The 13,798-nt window shown below is 52.9% G+C and overlaps 2 protein-coding genes across 10 annotated transcripts in view; one reads left to right on the top strand and one right to left on the bottom strand.

The window, feature by feature from the left end:
• Positions 1-190: 190 nt before the first annotated feature.
• Positions 191-4,401, bottom strand: TNNC1 (troponin C1, slow skeletal and cardiac type). The gene is made up of 6 exons (XM_001493270.7): positions 3,088-4,401; positions 1,623-1,653; positions 1,260-1,406; positions 875-989; positions 489-625; positions 191-403 (listed from the first exon to the last, which is right to left on the bottom strand). The coding sequence occupies exons 1-6, from the start codon at positions 3,109-3,111 to the stop codon at positions 372-374; spliced, it is 486 nt and encodes a 161-aa protein (XP_001493320.1). The 5' UTR covers positions 3,112-4,401; the 3' UTR covers positions 191-371.
• A 90-nt stretch (positions 4,402-4,491) lies between these two features.
• Positions 4,492-13,798, top strand: part of NISCH (nischarin) — a 34,739-nt gene continuing 25,432 nt past the window's right edge. For 2 of the 9 annotated variants that reach the window (XM_070237445.1, XM_070237444.1), the window contains exons 1-4: positions 4,563-4,702; positions 5,947-6,017; positions 6,805-6,888; positions 7,582-7,764. In XM_070237445.1, the coding sequence (XP_070093546.1) occupies positions 5,979-6,017; positions 6,805-6,888; positions 7,582-7,764 (306 nt within the window). In that variant the 5' untranslated portion in view covers positions 4,563-4,702; positions 5,947-5,978. Of the gene's footprint in view, positions 4,703-5,946; positions 6,018-6,804; positions 6,889-7,581; positions 7,765-13,798 lie in introns of all 9 variants that reach the window. The other 7 variants (XM_070237448.1, XM_023620315.2, XM_005600581.4 and 4 more) reach the window with 4 other exon arrangements.

The following is a 13,798-nucleotide window of genomic DNA, read 5'->3' as shown; positions in this document are numbered from 1 at the left end:
TCACAGAAAAGGAGCCAATGGGGTGTGGAGTGTGGTAGTCTCTGATCTAATGTGAGCCCTCCTGCCGAAGGTGGTGTGCAAGGGTGGCTGGAGCACGGGCTCTGGGATGGGGAAGGAAACGGTCATGAGGGCAGGGTGGTCCCTGGTGAAGAGGCCACAGCCCCTGGGAATGAGAGCCAGATGCCAGGCCTCCAGGGAGCAGGGCTTTATTTGCATTCCCTGGGACAAGGGCTGGGGGAGACAGTCATGGAGGGCCCACTGTCAAGGACACGCCCAGGCTCACATCCTGGGGACCCCGGCCCCCTGCCCCCACCCCAGGGCCCAGCTGAAGTTGGAAGGTGGCATTGGCAGCTGTGGGCAAGGGTCAACGTCTACTCCACCCCCTTCATGAACTCCAGGAACTCTGTGGAGAGAGGAGCAGGCATAGGTCAGAGGTGGAGGCTGGGCAGGGCATGGGCAGCACAAGATCTAGCACACCCATCGCTCACCATCATAGTCGATGCGGCCATCGTTGTTCTTGTCACCATCCTTCATGAGCTCCTCAATGTCGTCCTCCGTGATGGTCTCACCGGTAGCCTGAAGCATTATCTTCAGCTCCTCCAGGTCGATATAGCCATCAGCGTTTCTGGGGGGGGGGGGGGGCGTGGGCAGAGGGAGGATTGAGGGGGGCCTCAGAGCCCACGGTGGGGGCCAGGGGAGGGGAAGAGGCAGCCCCATCCACAACCCTGGAAGGCAGAGCAGGGCCACTAGGAGATGGGGCATCCCGCTCCTTCATTGTACAGAACAGGAGACCGAGGCCTTGAGGTCACAAGACTGTCCCTCTTTCCTCAGCTCTGCTAGGGTCAGGGTCAGAGGTCAAGGGTCACACACTCACTTGTCAAACATGCGAAAGAGGTCAGACAGCTCTTCCTCAGACTTCCCTTTGCTGTCATCCTTCATGCACCGAACCATCATGACCAGGAACTCATCGAAGTCCACTGTGCCGCTGCCTGGAGGTAGGTGGTACAGCCATTAGAGAGGGATGGTCAGGCCGGCACTGCCCTTGACGCTAGACCCTGGTGTTCTCACTGCATCCTCACCCCAACTCCGCGAAGTCAGTGTGGTCATTATGCCCATTTTGTAGATGAGCTGACTAAGGCTCAGAGAGACTAAACAGCTCCTTCAAGGGCACAGAGGAATAAGTGGCAGAACCAGGATTCAGGTTCCCAGCAAGCTGCAGGTGCTATGGGTCTGGGGCCTGGGGGAGTAGAGGGGCTCACCGTCCTCATCCACCTCGTCAATCATCTCCTGCAGCTCCTCAGGTGTGGGGTTCTGGCCCAGCATCCTCATCACCTTGCCCAGCTCCTTGGTGCTGATGCAGCCGTCCTCGGCGCCCAGCACGAAGATGTCAAAGGCTGCCTTGAACTCTGTGTCCAACGGGGGAGGAGGCAGAGTGGCCAGGGCTCAGCAGCCAGGACCCCAAAAAGCCAGATTCCTGGGACCACCTGCCAACCTGCCCAATTCCCTCTAAGGCCTCTGAGATCACAGCGAGAGGGACCCCAGCCCCTGACCTCCAGCCTGGGGTGCTCATGCTCCCCTAGCCCAGCCCTACTGTCCTCCAACATGTGTGTTGGGGCACTCACCATTTTTCTGCTCTTCTGTCAGCTGCTCTACCTAGAGAGGAAAAGAAGTCTCAGGACTCAGACTCAGGCCTTAGTTGCTGTCAAGGAAACCAACCCATTCTACAGGTGGGAAGATGGAAGCCAGGAAGAGGCAAGCCATTTCCAGGTCACAAAACGGAGGCCTCAGTCCTCCCTCCCAGCCCCCAAAGCCCTAAGGTGACCCAGTCGGCCTCACTGAGGCTGGGCACAGGGCCAGGGTGACAGGTGGGCACCCTCTCCAGGGCTAAGGTGACCCTGAATAACAATAGTCAATGACCACTCCATGCCCTTTTGGCCCCCATGCTGAAACCCAAGCTGGGTGGCCTGAGGGACAGCTGTCCCTCAGGTTGGGACAATGAAACCAATGTGGGGGTGGTCAAAGCCACTCACTGTAACCTGACCGGGGTGGCCACTGGGCTATTTTTAACGGGGGACAAAGTTAAACCTGGTGATTGTTCTGGGGATTCTGGCATGCAGGGGGTGGGGCAGTGTTATCTGGCCCCCTGGCCTGCTGGTGCCTCAGGAGCCAAAATTAGTCCCCAGCCCCGCCAGGCCTTGTATGGGCACAGGGTGGAGGGCTCCCACCCCCGCCCCCAGCTCCGTGGACTCCTACAGGATAGGCAGGGGTGCCCCCAGAGCCAGCTGTAGCCCTTCCCTGCCCAGGAGAGGGGGCGCACTCACGGGGCTGAGGGAGGGGTTCCCTTGAGGACAGCTGTCTATGCTAGATGTCCTTGTCTCTGGGGTGGGGGGAGGTCAGGACCCCCCTCTGGGATGAAATAGCACCTGAAGCCCCTCAGTGATCCTAGGAGGCTGTAGGGACTTGGGGTGACCACCCTCTATCTCTCACCCCCTGCTAAGCCACTGAGCCCTGAGCCTGCCAGGCGGGATGGGGGCTGCAGCCCCCCGTTACTGTTCCTTCTTCCCGGCTCTTCCTCATGCCCAGTCTTTCCCTGACTGCCACAGACTTCAAAGCCCCCTCCCCAGCTCAGGACTCCAGCTCTGCAGCTCCTCCTCACAAGCCCGGGCCCACCCTCCACGGCATCCTCAAACAGCCAAGGGGCTGTGAGTGTGTGAGAAGCAGAATGTGAGGGGGAGTTATGAGAGGTGGTGACAGGGAGACAGCAACGGAGACTAAGAGAGACAGCATGGGAGGAACAAAGAGATGGAAAGAGGTTGAGAAAGGCAAAGATCTACAGATCAGAGACACAAATACAGAGAGATGTGGCGCAGACACAGACTACAGGCCCTTGGAGACAGGGGAAAGGCTAAAAGCTGTGAGCTCCTCTCCAGACCCTGAACCCCTCACCCCTTCCACATCCTGGAACACCAGACCCAGCTCCCCCTTGAGGGCCTGGTCCCCACCACATCCCTGGGGTGAGTTTATCCTGCACTGAGTGAGTCCCCAGTGGGCCCACCCACCCCAGCCCTTCCCAGGGCCGTCCCTCACCGCAGCCTTGTAGATGTCATCCATGCTGGCAGTTCACAGGGAAGGCTGCTGGGGTTGCCAGCCGGCCCTGGGCTTAAATAGCCCTGCCCCACTGCATTCCCGGCCCAGCCCACCCCTGCATGCAGTATCCTCCACTCCCTCCCCCAGCCCTGGTGATCTCAGGCTGGCCTGAGTCCCTGTGTCCTCTGCCCAGGGCAGGGAGCAGATGAAGGGCTGCAAAGACCAGGTCTCTTTCTCTCTGTCCCCCAAGGCCCCCAGGGAACTCTCTGGAAAGGTTTCTTGAATGAGTGAGAACATGAGCCCAGGACAGGACAGGAGCTGCAAAGTAGTAGGCCCATCCAATCAGGGAGGTGGGCAATATTACTCCCACTTTCCAGATAAGGAAACCGAGGCTCCTGGAGGGGTGGTGACTTGCTCAAAGTCTGGGTGGCTTGGCAGCCCCTGCCTTAAGTTAAACCTCTCTGGAGTCGGGGGCAGCAGTATGCAAGGAGAGGCTGAGAGTGTAGGGACCTGCCAAAAGAAGCCTCGAATGCCAAGCTGAGTACAGTGCTGTGGTCTGGAGCCCTTCAGCCAGGAGTGCCAGAGGAGCCATGCCCCAGACTTCTCATCTCCCCAGGGAGAGCAGCACTAGCTCCGGGCTTGGGTTAGCTGCACTCAGTCAGTCATCCAACAAACACACTTACAGATGCCCCATCTGTGCCAGACTCTCCCCCTCCAGCTACCACCTCCCTCTTCTAGGTCTGGACCTTGCCCTGGATTAGGGCTCCATTTCTGTGCCTGGGCTTCCCCCATTCCAGCACTGTAGTTCCTGCGTCCAGGGCCAGTCTGTCGCCCCCTCCTCTTGTGCCCATGGCCAGCACATATCCCTTCCTTCCACCTACACCTTTCCCTTCCTACAGGGCCCCCTCTCGATAACCACACGAGCTCACTGCCTTGCATGAGGGCACTGCATGCATTAACCCACTTAATTCTCCAGCAGCCCACGTGACAGGAGATCTCTGAATCTTGGAGAGGTTAAGAAGTGGCCCAGAGTTACTCGCTCTAAGCACAGCTCACATCTTCTCCTTCGACCCTCTCGGACCCTAGAGGGAATGAGCCCAAGAACCAGGTGAGGAGCGATTACTGCCTCCCTTTTCTGGAGAGGGAAACTGAGGCCAGGCGGAGCAGTGACTTCCTTCGGGCAGCCCAGGAGGCGCGGGACCTTCGGAGCGGCAATGCCCAGAGCTGCCCGTTCCCCGTGCCTCAGTTTCTCCCGGCTGCCAGGAGCGCGGCGGCGCCACAGATTGCGCAAACGAAAAGGCCCACACGGCCTGCGCACGCGCGCCGTCAGCGCCTGCTGTCAACCGCGCGCGAGGGGCGGGGCGAGGGCTCGGGAAGGCGGCGGGGCGAGAGGCCGGCGCGGGCGGGGGCGCGGGCGCGGGCGCGGGCGCGGGCGCGGGCCGGGGGGCGGTGGGACGCTGACCCCGCCCCCTGCTGCTGCTAGTCTGCGCCGGGCGGCGGCGGCGGAGCCCGGAACATGGCGGCGGCGGCGGCGCGCAGCTTCGGGCCGGAGCGGGAGGCAGAGCCGGCCAAGGAGGCGCGCGTTGTGGGCTCTGAGCTGGTGGACACGTATACGGTGTGCCGGGGTCGCGGGCGTCGGAGCCGGGGCTGGCGGCTGGAACCGGAGTCCGGGTCTAGGGGTTGGGGAGGGGGTCTGGGCCCCGCGATCGGGAGGAGGGGGCCTGGGATCGGGAAATCTGGGGAAGGGTCTGGGCTCCGCAGTCCGGGAAGAGGGTCCTGGGGTGGGCTCCAGGGAGGGAGCTCGGAGCAGGGGTACGCGTTCAGGAAAGGAGGCTAGGGTTGGAGGCGAGGATCTGGGATAAATGGGGTCTGGAGAGGAGGGATGTCCAGATGAGGCGGAGGTTCCTCTACATCCTCTCTAGGCCTGGAGGGGCGCCAGCCTCGGAGGACGTGACAGGGGGTCCAGGAGGAGGGGGACTAGGGAGGGGTGTCTCTGATGGATAGAATCGCGGGGAAAGGGTCAGAGCCCTGCAAGCCTTGATCTGGGGGCCTGGGGTCGCCGCTGAAATTTGCTCTAGAAGTGAGAGAGGGATCTGGGGCCCCGAGGTCCTGGGGGTCAAGCGGAGACAAGAATGGGGGAGGGGTGGAGCCCGGCCACGGCGGAATTGAGGGGGTGGCTCAGGGCTGAAAGTGCGAGATCCAGGAACCTTAGGGGCTTGGGCTGTGGGGGCCAGTTGGGGCAGCAGCCGCCCACACACACTTCAAGGCTTCGAGGGAGATGGAGGACAGAAAACGGGGGGAGTTCCAGACTGTGATGTAGGAGGAGGCCCTCCTGGTCTGGATGGGGTTGGACGCCAGGCTCTGGGCCTGGTAAACTGCTTGGCAGGGACTGGCCCTGGGGTGGGGGCGTACGGAGCACCTCCCAGCCTCCTGTCCTTTGTTCCCGGAGGCTGGGGAGTAAGTGGGGGGCTTTGGCCCTATGTTCGCTCCTCCCCCTCCGCCCTCATCCTAACCCTCCTCCTGAGGGTCATTCCTCTGGCTTTCTTCTTTCCTGGGCTGGGGGAGGGGGAGAGAAGCTGCTAGACTGGGAAGAGGGGCTGGGGGCGGATCCTGGAGCAACAGGCCGGCCCTGGAGAAATGGCTGCTCCTCAGTGGAGGCTTCAGCTGGGTTATTTTCTCCTCCCCCTTCCCTGCGTGCTGCAGAGAGGGGCGGGATACTAGGACCAGGGTGCCTCCTCCAGATGAGAGTTGAGGTCTCTGAGCTGGAGCTGACCGCCGCCCCCCCCCCCCCCCCCCCCCCCCCCCGTGGGCTGCATTCAGCTGGAGGGTCAGCTCTCAAAAGCTCCTCTCATTCCTCAGGGCTGAGCCCCTTCTCTGAATGGGTGTGGGGGATGTGGCAATCCAGGTCCACGCTACTGTTTTGTCTCCAGGTGTGCTGAGTTGAATATTACTAACACACCTAGCTTTTCCTGAACATTGGCTGCGTGTCAGGCCCAGTACAAAGCATTTTGTGTGCATTACCCTATTTGATTTTGAAACTACCAGATTTTAAGATGGAAGAACTGAGGCTCCCAGTCATAAGCCACAGCCAGGAAATGGCAGGACCAGGTTTTAAACCCAGGTCTTCCTTGACTCCAAGACCCATTCCCTTAAGTGCCGAGCCACATTGTCTTCTTTTGGGGCTTGCTTGTCCATCACTGCCTTTCCCCCACCCTCCCATCAGCTTGTTAGTACCTTAACTCCTGGCTCAACAGCAGAATTGATAGCCACAAACCAGCTTAAAGGTTTGGAAAAGGACTTGCTTCCAGGATATTGTCAGGGCCGGTGGGGGGCGGGGGGGAGGGGAGGGAGAATACAGCAGAGAAGCTGGTCCTGCCAGACCTGGCCCTCTTCTGCCTCCTTTGGAAGGAGTGGCCTTGCCTGCAGCTCAGGTTGGATTGGGCTTTGAGTTGCCTGGAGGCTGGAGGTAAAAAACTAGAGATGGCATACTATGATAGTCACCTTTTCCTCCTCGAAGTGGGATAAAGCCACAGACTTATCCCATGTGCCTGCCAGATCCAGTGCTAGGGCCGTGGAGGTTGCTGAGCCGGGGCCTGCTCCTCAGCCGGTGTCAGGTGCAGCGGCTGGGGGACAAGGGCAGCCCAACTTAGTCCTGCAACAAGGGCCGGGGCTCTCCTTGTTGCTCAGTGGGCAAGGGCTGTCGGTTTTCCCTTTTAGGTTTACATCATCCAGGTCACGGATGGCAGCCATGAGTGGACGGTCAAGCACCGCTACAGTGATTTCCATGACCTGCATGAAAAGGTAACCCTTGAGAGCCGGGGACCCTTGTCTCGGGGCTTGGTAGCTTTTAGGTCAGGGTCCCATTGTGCCACACACTAGTTTTAGAGCAATGCCTCGTGTTCTTTAAGAAACCAGTTTATTAATGTAATTGGCAAAAAAACCCGGTGGATCCTGGGAGTTCACCCCTAGCATGAGATGATGTGCGAGGAGCATTTTTGAACTTCAGTTTTAAGATTGCCAGTCCCAGCTCCGGTGGGAGATGCTGGGACAGTTTCCTAGAGAGGGAACAGGTTTGAACTTGTTCCACCTGACTATTCCAGAGCCTCTACTTGAATATCTGGCTGGGATTCCGTTTCTTTCTTAGCTTGTGCAGAGAGTTCCCTTTCTCTGGGTCATTTGCAGCATGAAGTTTTAAAGACAGGCCACCACCCTGATTGGTTTTCATTCTGATTTGGAAAGGATGCTGATTTTAGGGTCCTGGAGGTATTACTTATCTGAATGTCTGCAAAGTCTGCAGATGGAATTGTATTGGTATTTCTAATACTAATTGCACTTGATGAGACCAAATCCCAGGTGCACTAGTTTGAGCCCTAATCCTGGTTTCTTCTGCCAGGAGGGCCGATGGAAGTTGGGACAAGCGCCTGCCCTTGGGCTCCTTGTCTTGTCTTGCGCACTCATGGAACTCTTGATTGACAAGCTTATGTTTTCTTATAGCTCGTGGCAGAGAGAAAGATTGATAAGAATCTCCTTCCGCCCAAAAAGATAATTGGGAAAAACTCAAGAAGCTTGGTGGAGAAGCGGGAGAAGGATCTGGAGGTCTACCTGCAGACGCTCCTGGCCGCCTTCCCGGGCGTGGCCCCCAGGGTGCTGGCCCACTTCTTGCATTTTCACTACTATGTAAGTTCCTCTTGGGTTTTCTCCTTTTCCTGCAGGCCCTCAACTGCCAAAACTCGAGGCAGCAAACCACTGTAGACCTCATCTTTGAGGAGAGGTGGGATGGAGTTTGACCCTGAGGTTAGAAAATGGAGGAACATCACCCTGGTAGGGATGGAGTGTGGGCAGAAGCATGTTCGTTGACAGATCTGTGTTGCATTAGACTAACTGTGGCCACAGAGAGGTTTCCTCCACCACAAGGCATTTTGTTTAGCAAAAACATCCTGTAGGTGTTGAAGCCAGGTTTCTATCCAAATAGATGGGGATAGAATAGAAACGTCTGACACCTGGCATAGACTAGGATTGAGTTGTTGGTTCACAATTCAAGACTAATTAAGGGATCAGGCTGTGTTGGCAGAATATTGCCATTCGGAGCATCCTCAGGGTCCTAGTGCTGAGACTGAGGGTAGCTCCCTTCCTCCGCTGGGAGTGGATGTCATGGAGCAGGTCTGCACTTCCTTCTGGGTGGAGGAACAGCTTTCATGGGCTGCTGGTGACGGAATGAGTTGTCATACTTGAAGGAGGGAAGTTTGGCAGTGTGAAACCAAAACAGTAAAAACAGCTAACAGTTCCACTTCGGCAAATTTATTCTAAGGAAATAATAAGGCAACTGTGGAAAGGATTTAGGTACAAAGGTGGTCCTTCCAGGGTTGTAACCAGATACTGAAGACAATCAAAAGTGCGACAGGAGGGGATGTTGGTAAAAAAATCAAAGGGTACAACTATATAATTGGATATTAGGCTGCTGGAAAAATGGTGGTGTGGCAGTGGATTTATTGACATAGAACAATAAGTCCATTGCTATATGAAAAGAGCAGGCCATAAAACAGTATGCAGAGTATGGTCCTGTTTTTATTTTTAAAAAGCTTATTTGAATATACTTATCTAGAAGATTATACATCAAAATACTAGGAGTAGTTGTCTCTGGGTGATAGATATTTGGATAGTTTCCATTTAATTGTTTTCCCTTTATGTGATGAAGATGGGAAAGAATCCACTGCCTTTTCAGGCTCTCCTTTTAGGAAGAGACCTGTGGGTTGTGGTCGTAAAGGCCCAAACATATTTAAAACACAACTTTCCTGAAGTATTTTCAGAGTAAGACTTTCAGAGAAAGCTGACCCTTTCTTGGAGCGCTAGTTAGAGCCTGGAAATTAGGTGATAGTGCTAGCGTTGGGCCACCGAGCTTGGAGGGGCCATGTGGGAAAAACGGTGGCATTGACACGTGGCAGATGTGTACATGCTTTGAATTTTAGTTAGCACATACCAGCAATGTATGTGGTTGGCAGCCGTTTCCTGTTGTAGACTTTTTTTTATATTTTCTTTCCTTATGTGAAAAGAAACTTCCATTCCTTATGGGAGTCTTTCTGATAAACTTTACTGGCTAGTATTTTAAGAAACAGTGCACTTTAAGAAAGCTTTGATTAGTTATTTAAGGATAAAACTTAATACGCAGCCCATTGAAAGTACAATTCATTGCCTAAGACCTGGACCTTTGAGAAGGTCATCTCGCTGCCTGCGTCAGGTTTGCCCACCTCTGGGCGTGGAAAGGCCTGGACTGCTGTCTGGGTGTAGGTTTGCCCGGGATGGGCCTGGGGCCAGCCCACGTCTGTGGTTCTGGTTTGAGGCGTGCTCTACTGCTTGGAGCAGTATGGACAGAGTTGAAATTACTCTTATCGAACAGGCTCCTGGGTTATATAAATCCAAGGATTTAAAAGTAATTGACTCATCATGAAATTAAGTGAGGGTTTCTCTTCCAGGGCACTATTGACATTTTGGGTTGGGTGCTTGTTGTGGGGACTGTCCTGTGCATTGTTGAGCAGCATCTCTGGCCTCTGCCCACCAGCTGCCAGTAGCACCTCTCCCACCCAGTTATGACAACCAAAAATCTCTCCAGACATTGTCATATATCCCCCTGAGGGGCAAAATTATACCTGATTGAGATACGCTAGATTAGATCTCCAAATGAGTTTGAACAAACAAAGCCTACAAGATTTGTCAGCCTTTTCTATAGACTGGGAGCGCTTAGGGAATGTTTCTTGTAACCTTTGTCCCATCAGTGTCCTCTCTGAAATTGTTCCCAACATGCTCCACCTCTTGTCGGGCTGACATTGGACAGGGGAGACCCAGGGAACCCTATTTGGCTAAGTTGTGGATTGATTTTTTTAAGTTGAGATATAATTCACATATCCTAAAATTCACTCTTTTAAAGTATACAATTCCCTGGTCTCTAGTATATTCACAAAGTTGTGCATCTGTCACCACTATCTAATTACAGAATATTCAGCACCCTAAAAAGGAACCCCGTACCCATTAGCAGTCACTTCCCATCCTCCCCTGCCTGTAGCAGACACTAATGTACTTCCTGTCTCTATGGACTTACCTATTCTGGATATTTCAGATAAAAGGGATCATACAATATTTGGCCTTTTGTGACTGGCTTCTTTTACTTAGCATACTGCCAAGGTCCATTCATAAGCATAGATCAGTACTTGGGTCCTTTTATGACTGATGTTCTGTTGTTTGAATATATCACATTTTGTTTATCCAACATCAGTTGATAGACTTTGGGTTGTTTCCACTTTTTGGCTAATATGAATAACGCTGCTATGAACATTCATATAGACGTTTTTCTGTGGACGTATGTTTTCAGTTCTGTTGAGTATATGCTAGGAGTAGAAATGCTAGGTCATAGGGTAACTTTGTTAACTTTTTGAAGAACTGTAGGGGCTGGCCCTGTGGCTGAGTGGTTAAGCTCGCATGCTCTGCTTTGGCGGCCCAAGGTTTCGCAGGTTCGGATCCTGGGTGTGGACCTAGCACTGCTCGTCAGGCCATGCTGAGGCGGTGTCCTACATAGCAGAGCCAGAAGGACCTACACCTAGAATATACAACTACGTACTGGGGGGCTTTGGGGAGAAGAGGAAAAAAAAAGATTGGCCAACAGATGTGGCAACAAAAGAAAAAAAAGAAAGAAGGAAATTATTTTCCTCAGCAGCTGCACCATTTTACATTCCCACTAGCAGTGTATATGTTCTCATCTCCTCACATCTTTGTCAACACTTGTTACTGTCCATTTTTTTGATAGTTGTCCTAGTGGGTGTGAATTAGTATCCCATTGTGGTTTGATTTGCATTTCCCTAATGACTAATGATATTGAGCCTCTCTTTTTTTTTTTTTTTGAGGAAGATTAGCCTTCAGCTAACATCTGCTGCCAATCCTCCTCTTTTTGTGGAGGAAGGCTGGCCCTGAGCTAACATCTGTGCCCATCTTCCTCTGCTTTATATGTGGGAAGCCTGCCACAGCATGGTAGTGCCATGTCCACACCCAGGATCCAAACCGGTGAACCCCAGGCCGCTGAAGCAGAATGTGTGCACTTAACTGCTGCGCCACCAGGCCAGCCTCTCGAGCCTCTTTCCGTATGTTTATTGGTCTTTTACATGTCTACTTTGGAAAAGTGTATTCATATCCTTTGCACTTTTAAAAATTAGGTTCTTTTTGTTTTTGGTTGTTGAGTTGTAGGAGTTCTTTATATATTTTGGATATTAGACTCTTATCAGAAATGTGATATGCAAGTATTTTCTCCCATTGTGTAGATTCTTTTCATTTTGTTGATAGTGTCCTTTGAAAGACAAAAGTTTTAGATTTTGATGAAATTCAATTTTTTTCCTTTGGTCATTTATGTTTTTTGGTGTCATATCTAAGAAACCATTGCCTAATCCTAGTCACAAAGATTTACAACTATGTTTTCTTCCAGGACTTTTATAATTTTAGCTCTTCTGTTTAGGTCTTGGTTCACTTGAGTTAATTTTTGTATATGGTATGAGGTAGGGCTCCAACTTCATTCTTCTGCAGTGTGGATTTTAATGGCAATGAAAGAAAGCACTGCTTCTCTCCCCTGCCAGCTCTGAGACCGGGAATCTAGGGGCTGGTGCAGCCCTGGGTTGCTGTGAGAGGGCACTGGCCTGTTGCTGTGCTGTCTCTCTCTAGATAGCTGTGCCCTAAGACTCCTGGACCCTCAGTGACAGACCTCATCCTAGAACCCCGATGGCAGAGGTTTTCAAATTCAGTGCAATGGAATCCCATGGAGAATTCCAGCACACAATTTTGGGGCAGGACGTCTAGCTGTGGACTTGGGAGGCAGGCAGAGCCAAGATTAGCTCCCAGCCCTGCTGCTTCCTGACATTTTATTCCAAGTCAATCATTTAACCTCTCTGTGTCCCAGTTCCTCTTTTGTGACCTGGAGGGTGATGACCCCAGGCGCTTGAGGATTGCAAGAGACTGTGCAGTGAAGGTAAAGGGGCTAGAAGAGCAGTGGGCTCGTGGCAGGGGCTCACCAGGTGCCAGCCAATACCACTGCCCTAGTAAGGAAAGTGCTCAGTTCTCTTCAAAGGTGGCATTTAGATCATTTTCTTATTTTAAAGCTAGTTGGCTAGAACAGAGATACTTTTTAAAATCTGAAATCGTGAGCTGTAATGGAACTGTTACCATTTTAACATTGGCTTCAACATCCATTTTATTTCTGTCATTTGTTTTAGTTGCAAAGGACTGAGGCTGTAAATGATAACAGATTTCTTTGCAACTTACTTACAGTCTTGGAGCCCTCTTCAGTCAAAGTTTAGGCTTGAATCCCTCAATGGGGGATTTTTAAAGTCGAATTGCTCATAATATACCTGACTCCTACTAGAATGCCTCATCACAGATGTGAAATAAAAGTTGAACAGGGACCCCTCCAGCCCTCAACGTGTGTGTGTAAACTGCACAGTGACGTGTATTGGAGTCCCTTGCTAATGCCCCACTGACACGTGCTCTCCTCACGTGTGTGCCAGCAGGAGTGTCGGGCTGCTTGGGGTTCTGCGCTGAGGGCAGGTGGGTGGGTGGTGGGGGCACCTGGTCACGGGCTCTGTGTACGCAGACATGCTCGGTCAGGATGTTGGTCACAGAGCTACAGCCCAAGGCTGCACACCGACACATTTGGGGGTCAGTGTTATAGTGTTTTTTTGTCTTTTTGGTTTTTTTTGAGGAAGATTAGCCCTGAGCTAACTACTGCCAGTCCTCCTCTTTTTTGCTGATGAAGCCTGGCCCTGAGCTAACATCCATGCCCATCTTCCTCTACTTTATATATGGGACACCTACCACAGCATGGCCTGCCAAGTGGTGCCATGTCCACACCCGGGATCTGAACTGGCGAACCCCAGGCCGCTGAGAAGCGGAGTGTGCAAACTTAACCGCTGCACCACTGGGCCGGCCCCAGTGTTATAGTTTTTAAACATAGCTAATAATTTTTATTGAGGCATTAAGAGTATCTTTCTTCAAAAATACCTTTCAATTCAGACGTTTGTGGCGCTCTGAAGCACTTCAAGTCCCTGCAGCACAGATTGGGTGGGGCATGTGGGAAGTCCCCTTTCCCCACAGATAGCTCCTGGCAGTATCAGCAGCAGCTTAGACTGGGGGCCACCAAGGCCCCCTGTCTCCTCCTGGCTAAGGGGAGGCCTGACTGCCCACAAGGCTACAGTTTAACCAGAACACTGTCTGGGGATACAGACAAAATGCTTCTCTGACGGGACTAGTGCTCTAGATTTGAGGGCTGAAGCGTTTCTTTGTTCCTCTGTGATTAAGGATTCTCCCAAGGTGAAGATCAGCCTGGGGAACTAAGTAGATAGTGTTGCAGCAGCGCACTTCCTGTGCCCCAAAGAGCAGGGAGAGAAATTGTTACATAGTTTGCATTTTAGATTGCTCAAAAGTGAAGAGGGCTCTGCTTAGCATGAACCCTTGGCCCTCACCATCTCTCAGCTTTCTGTGTTTTCCAGAAGTTCCAGTCCTCTCCCCTTAGCAGGGCTAGTGTTGACTCCAGCTGCCTGAAGAATTGTAACTTTGAGGGTGAGGGTTGTTTGGTACTGATGGTGGGCAGGGTGCCCTGTTCCCATGTGAGGCCAGAAATACTGGGGCCGGAGAGCCCCGGGAGCTACTCTCAGGGAATTGAGGTGGGTGCATACCTATCGGC

Source organism: Equus caballus, chromosome 16 (genome assembly GCF_041296265.1).
Source record: "Equus caballus isolate H_3958 breed thoroughbred chromosome 16, TB-T2T, whole genome shotgun sequence".
In the NCBI taxonomy this organism is placed as follows: domain Eukaryota; kingdom Metazoa; phylum Chordata; class Mammalia; order Perissodactyla; family Equidae; genus Equus; species Equus caballus.
Note: the sequence above shows the minus strand (reverse complement) of the source record. Positions and strands in the feature narration are given on the sequence as shown.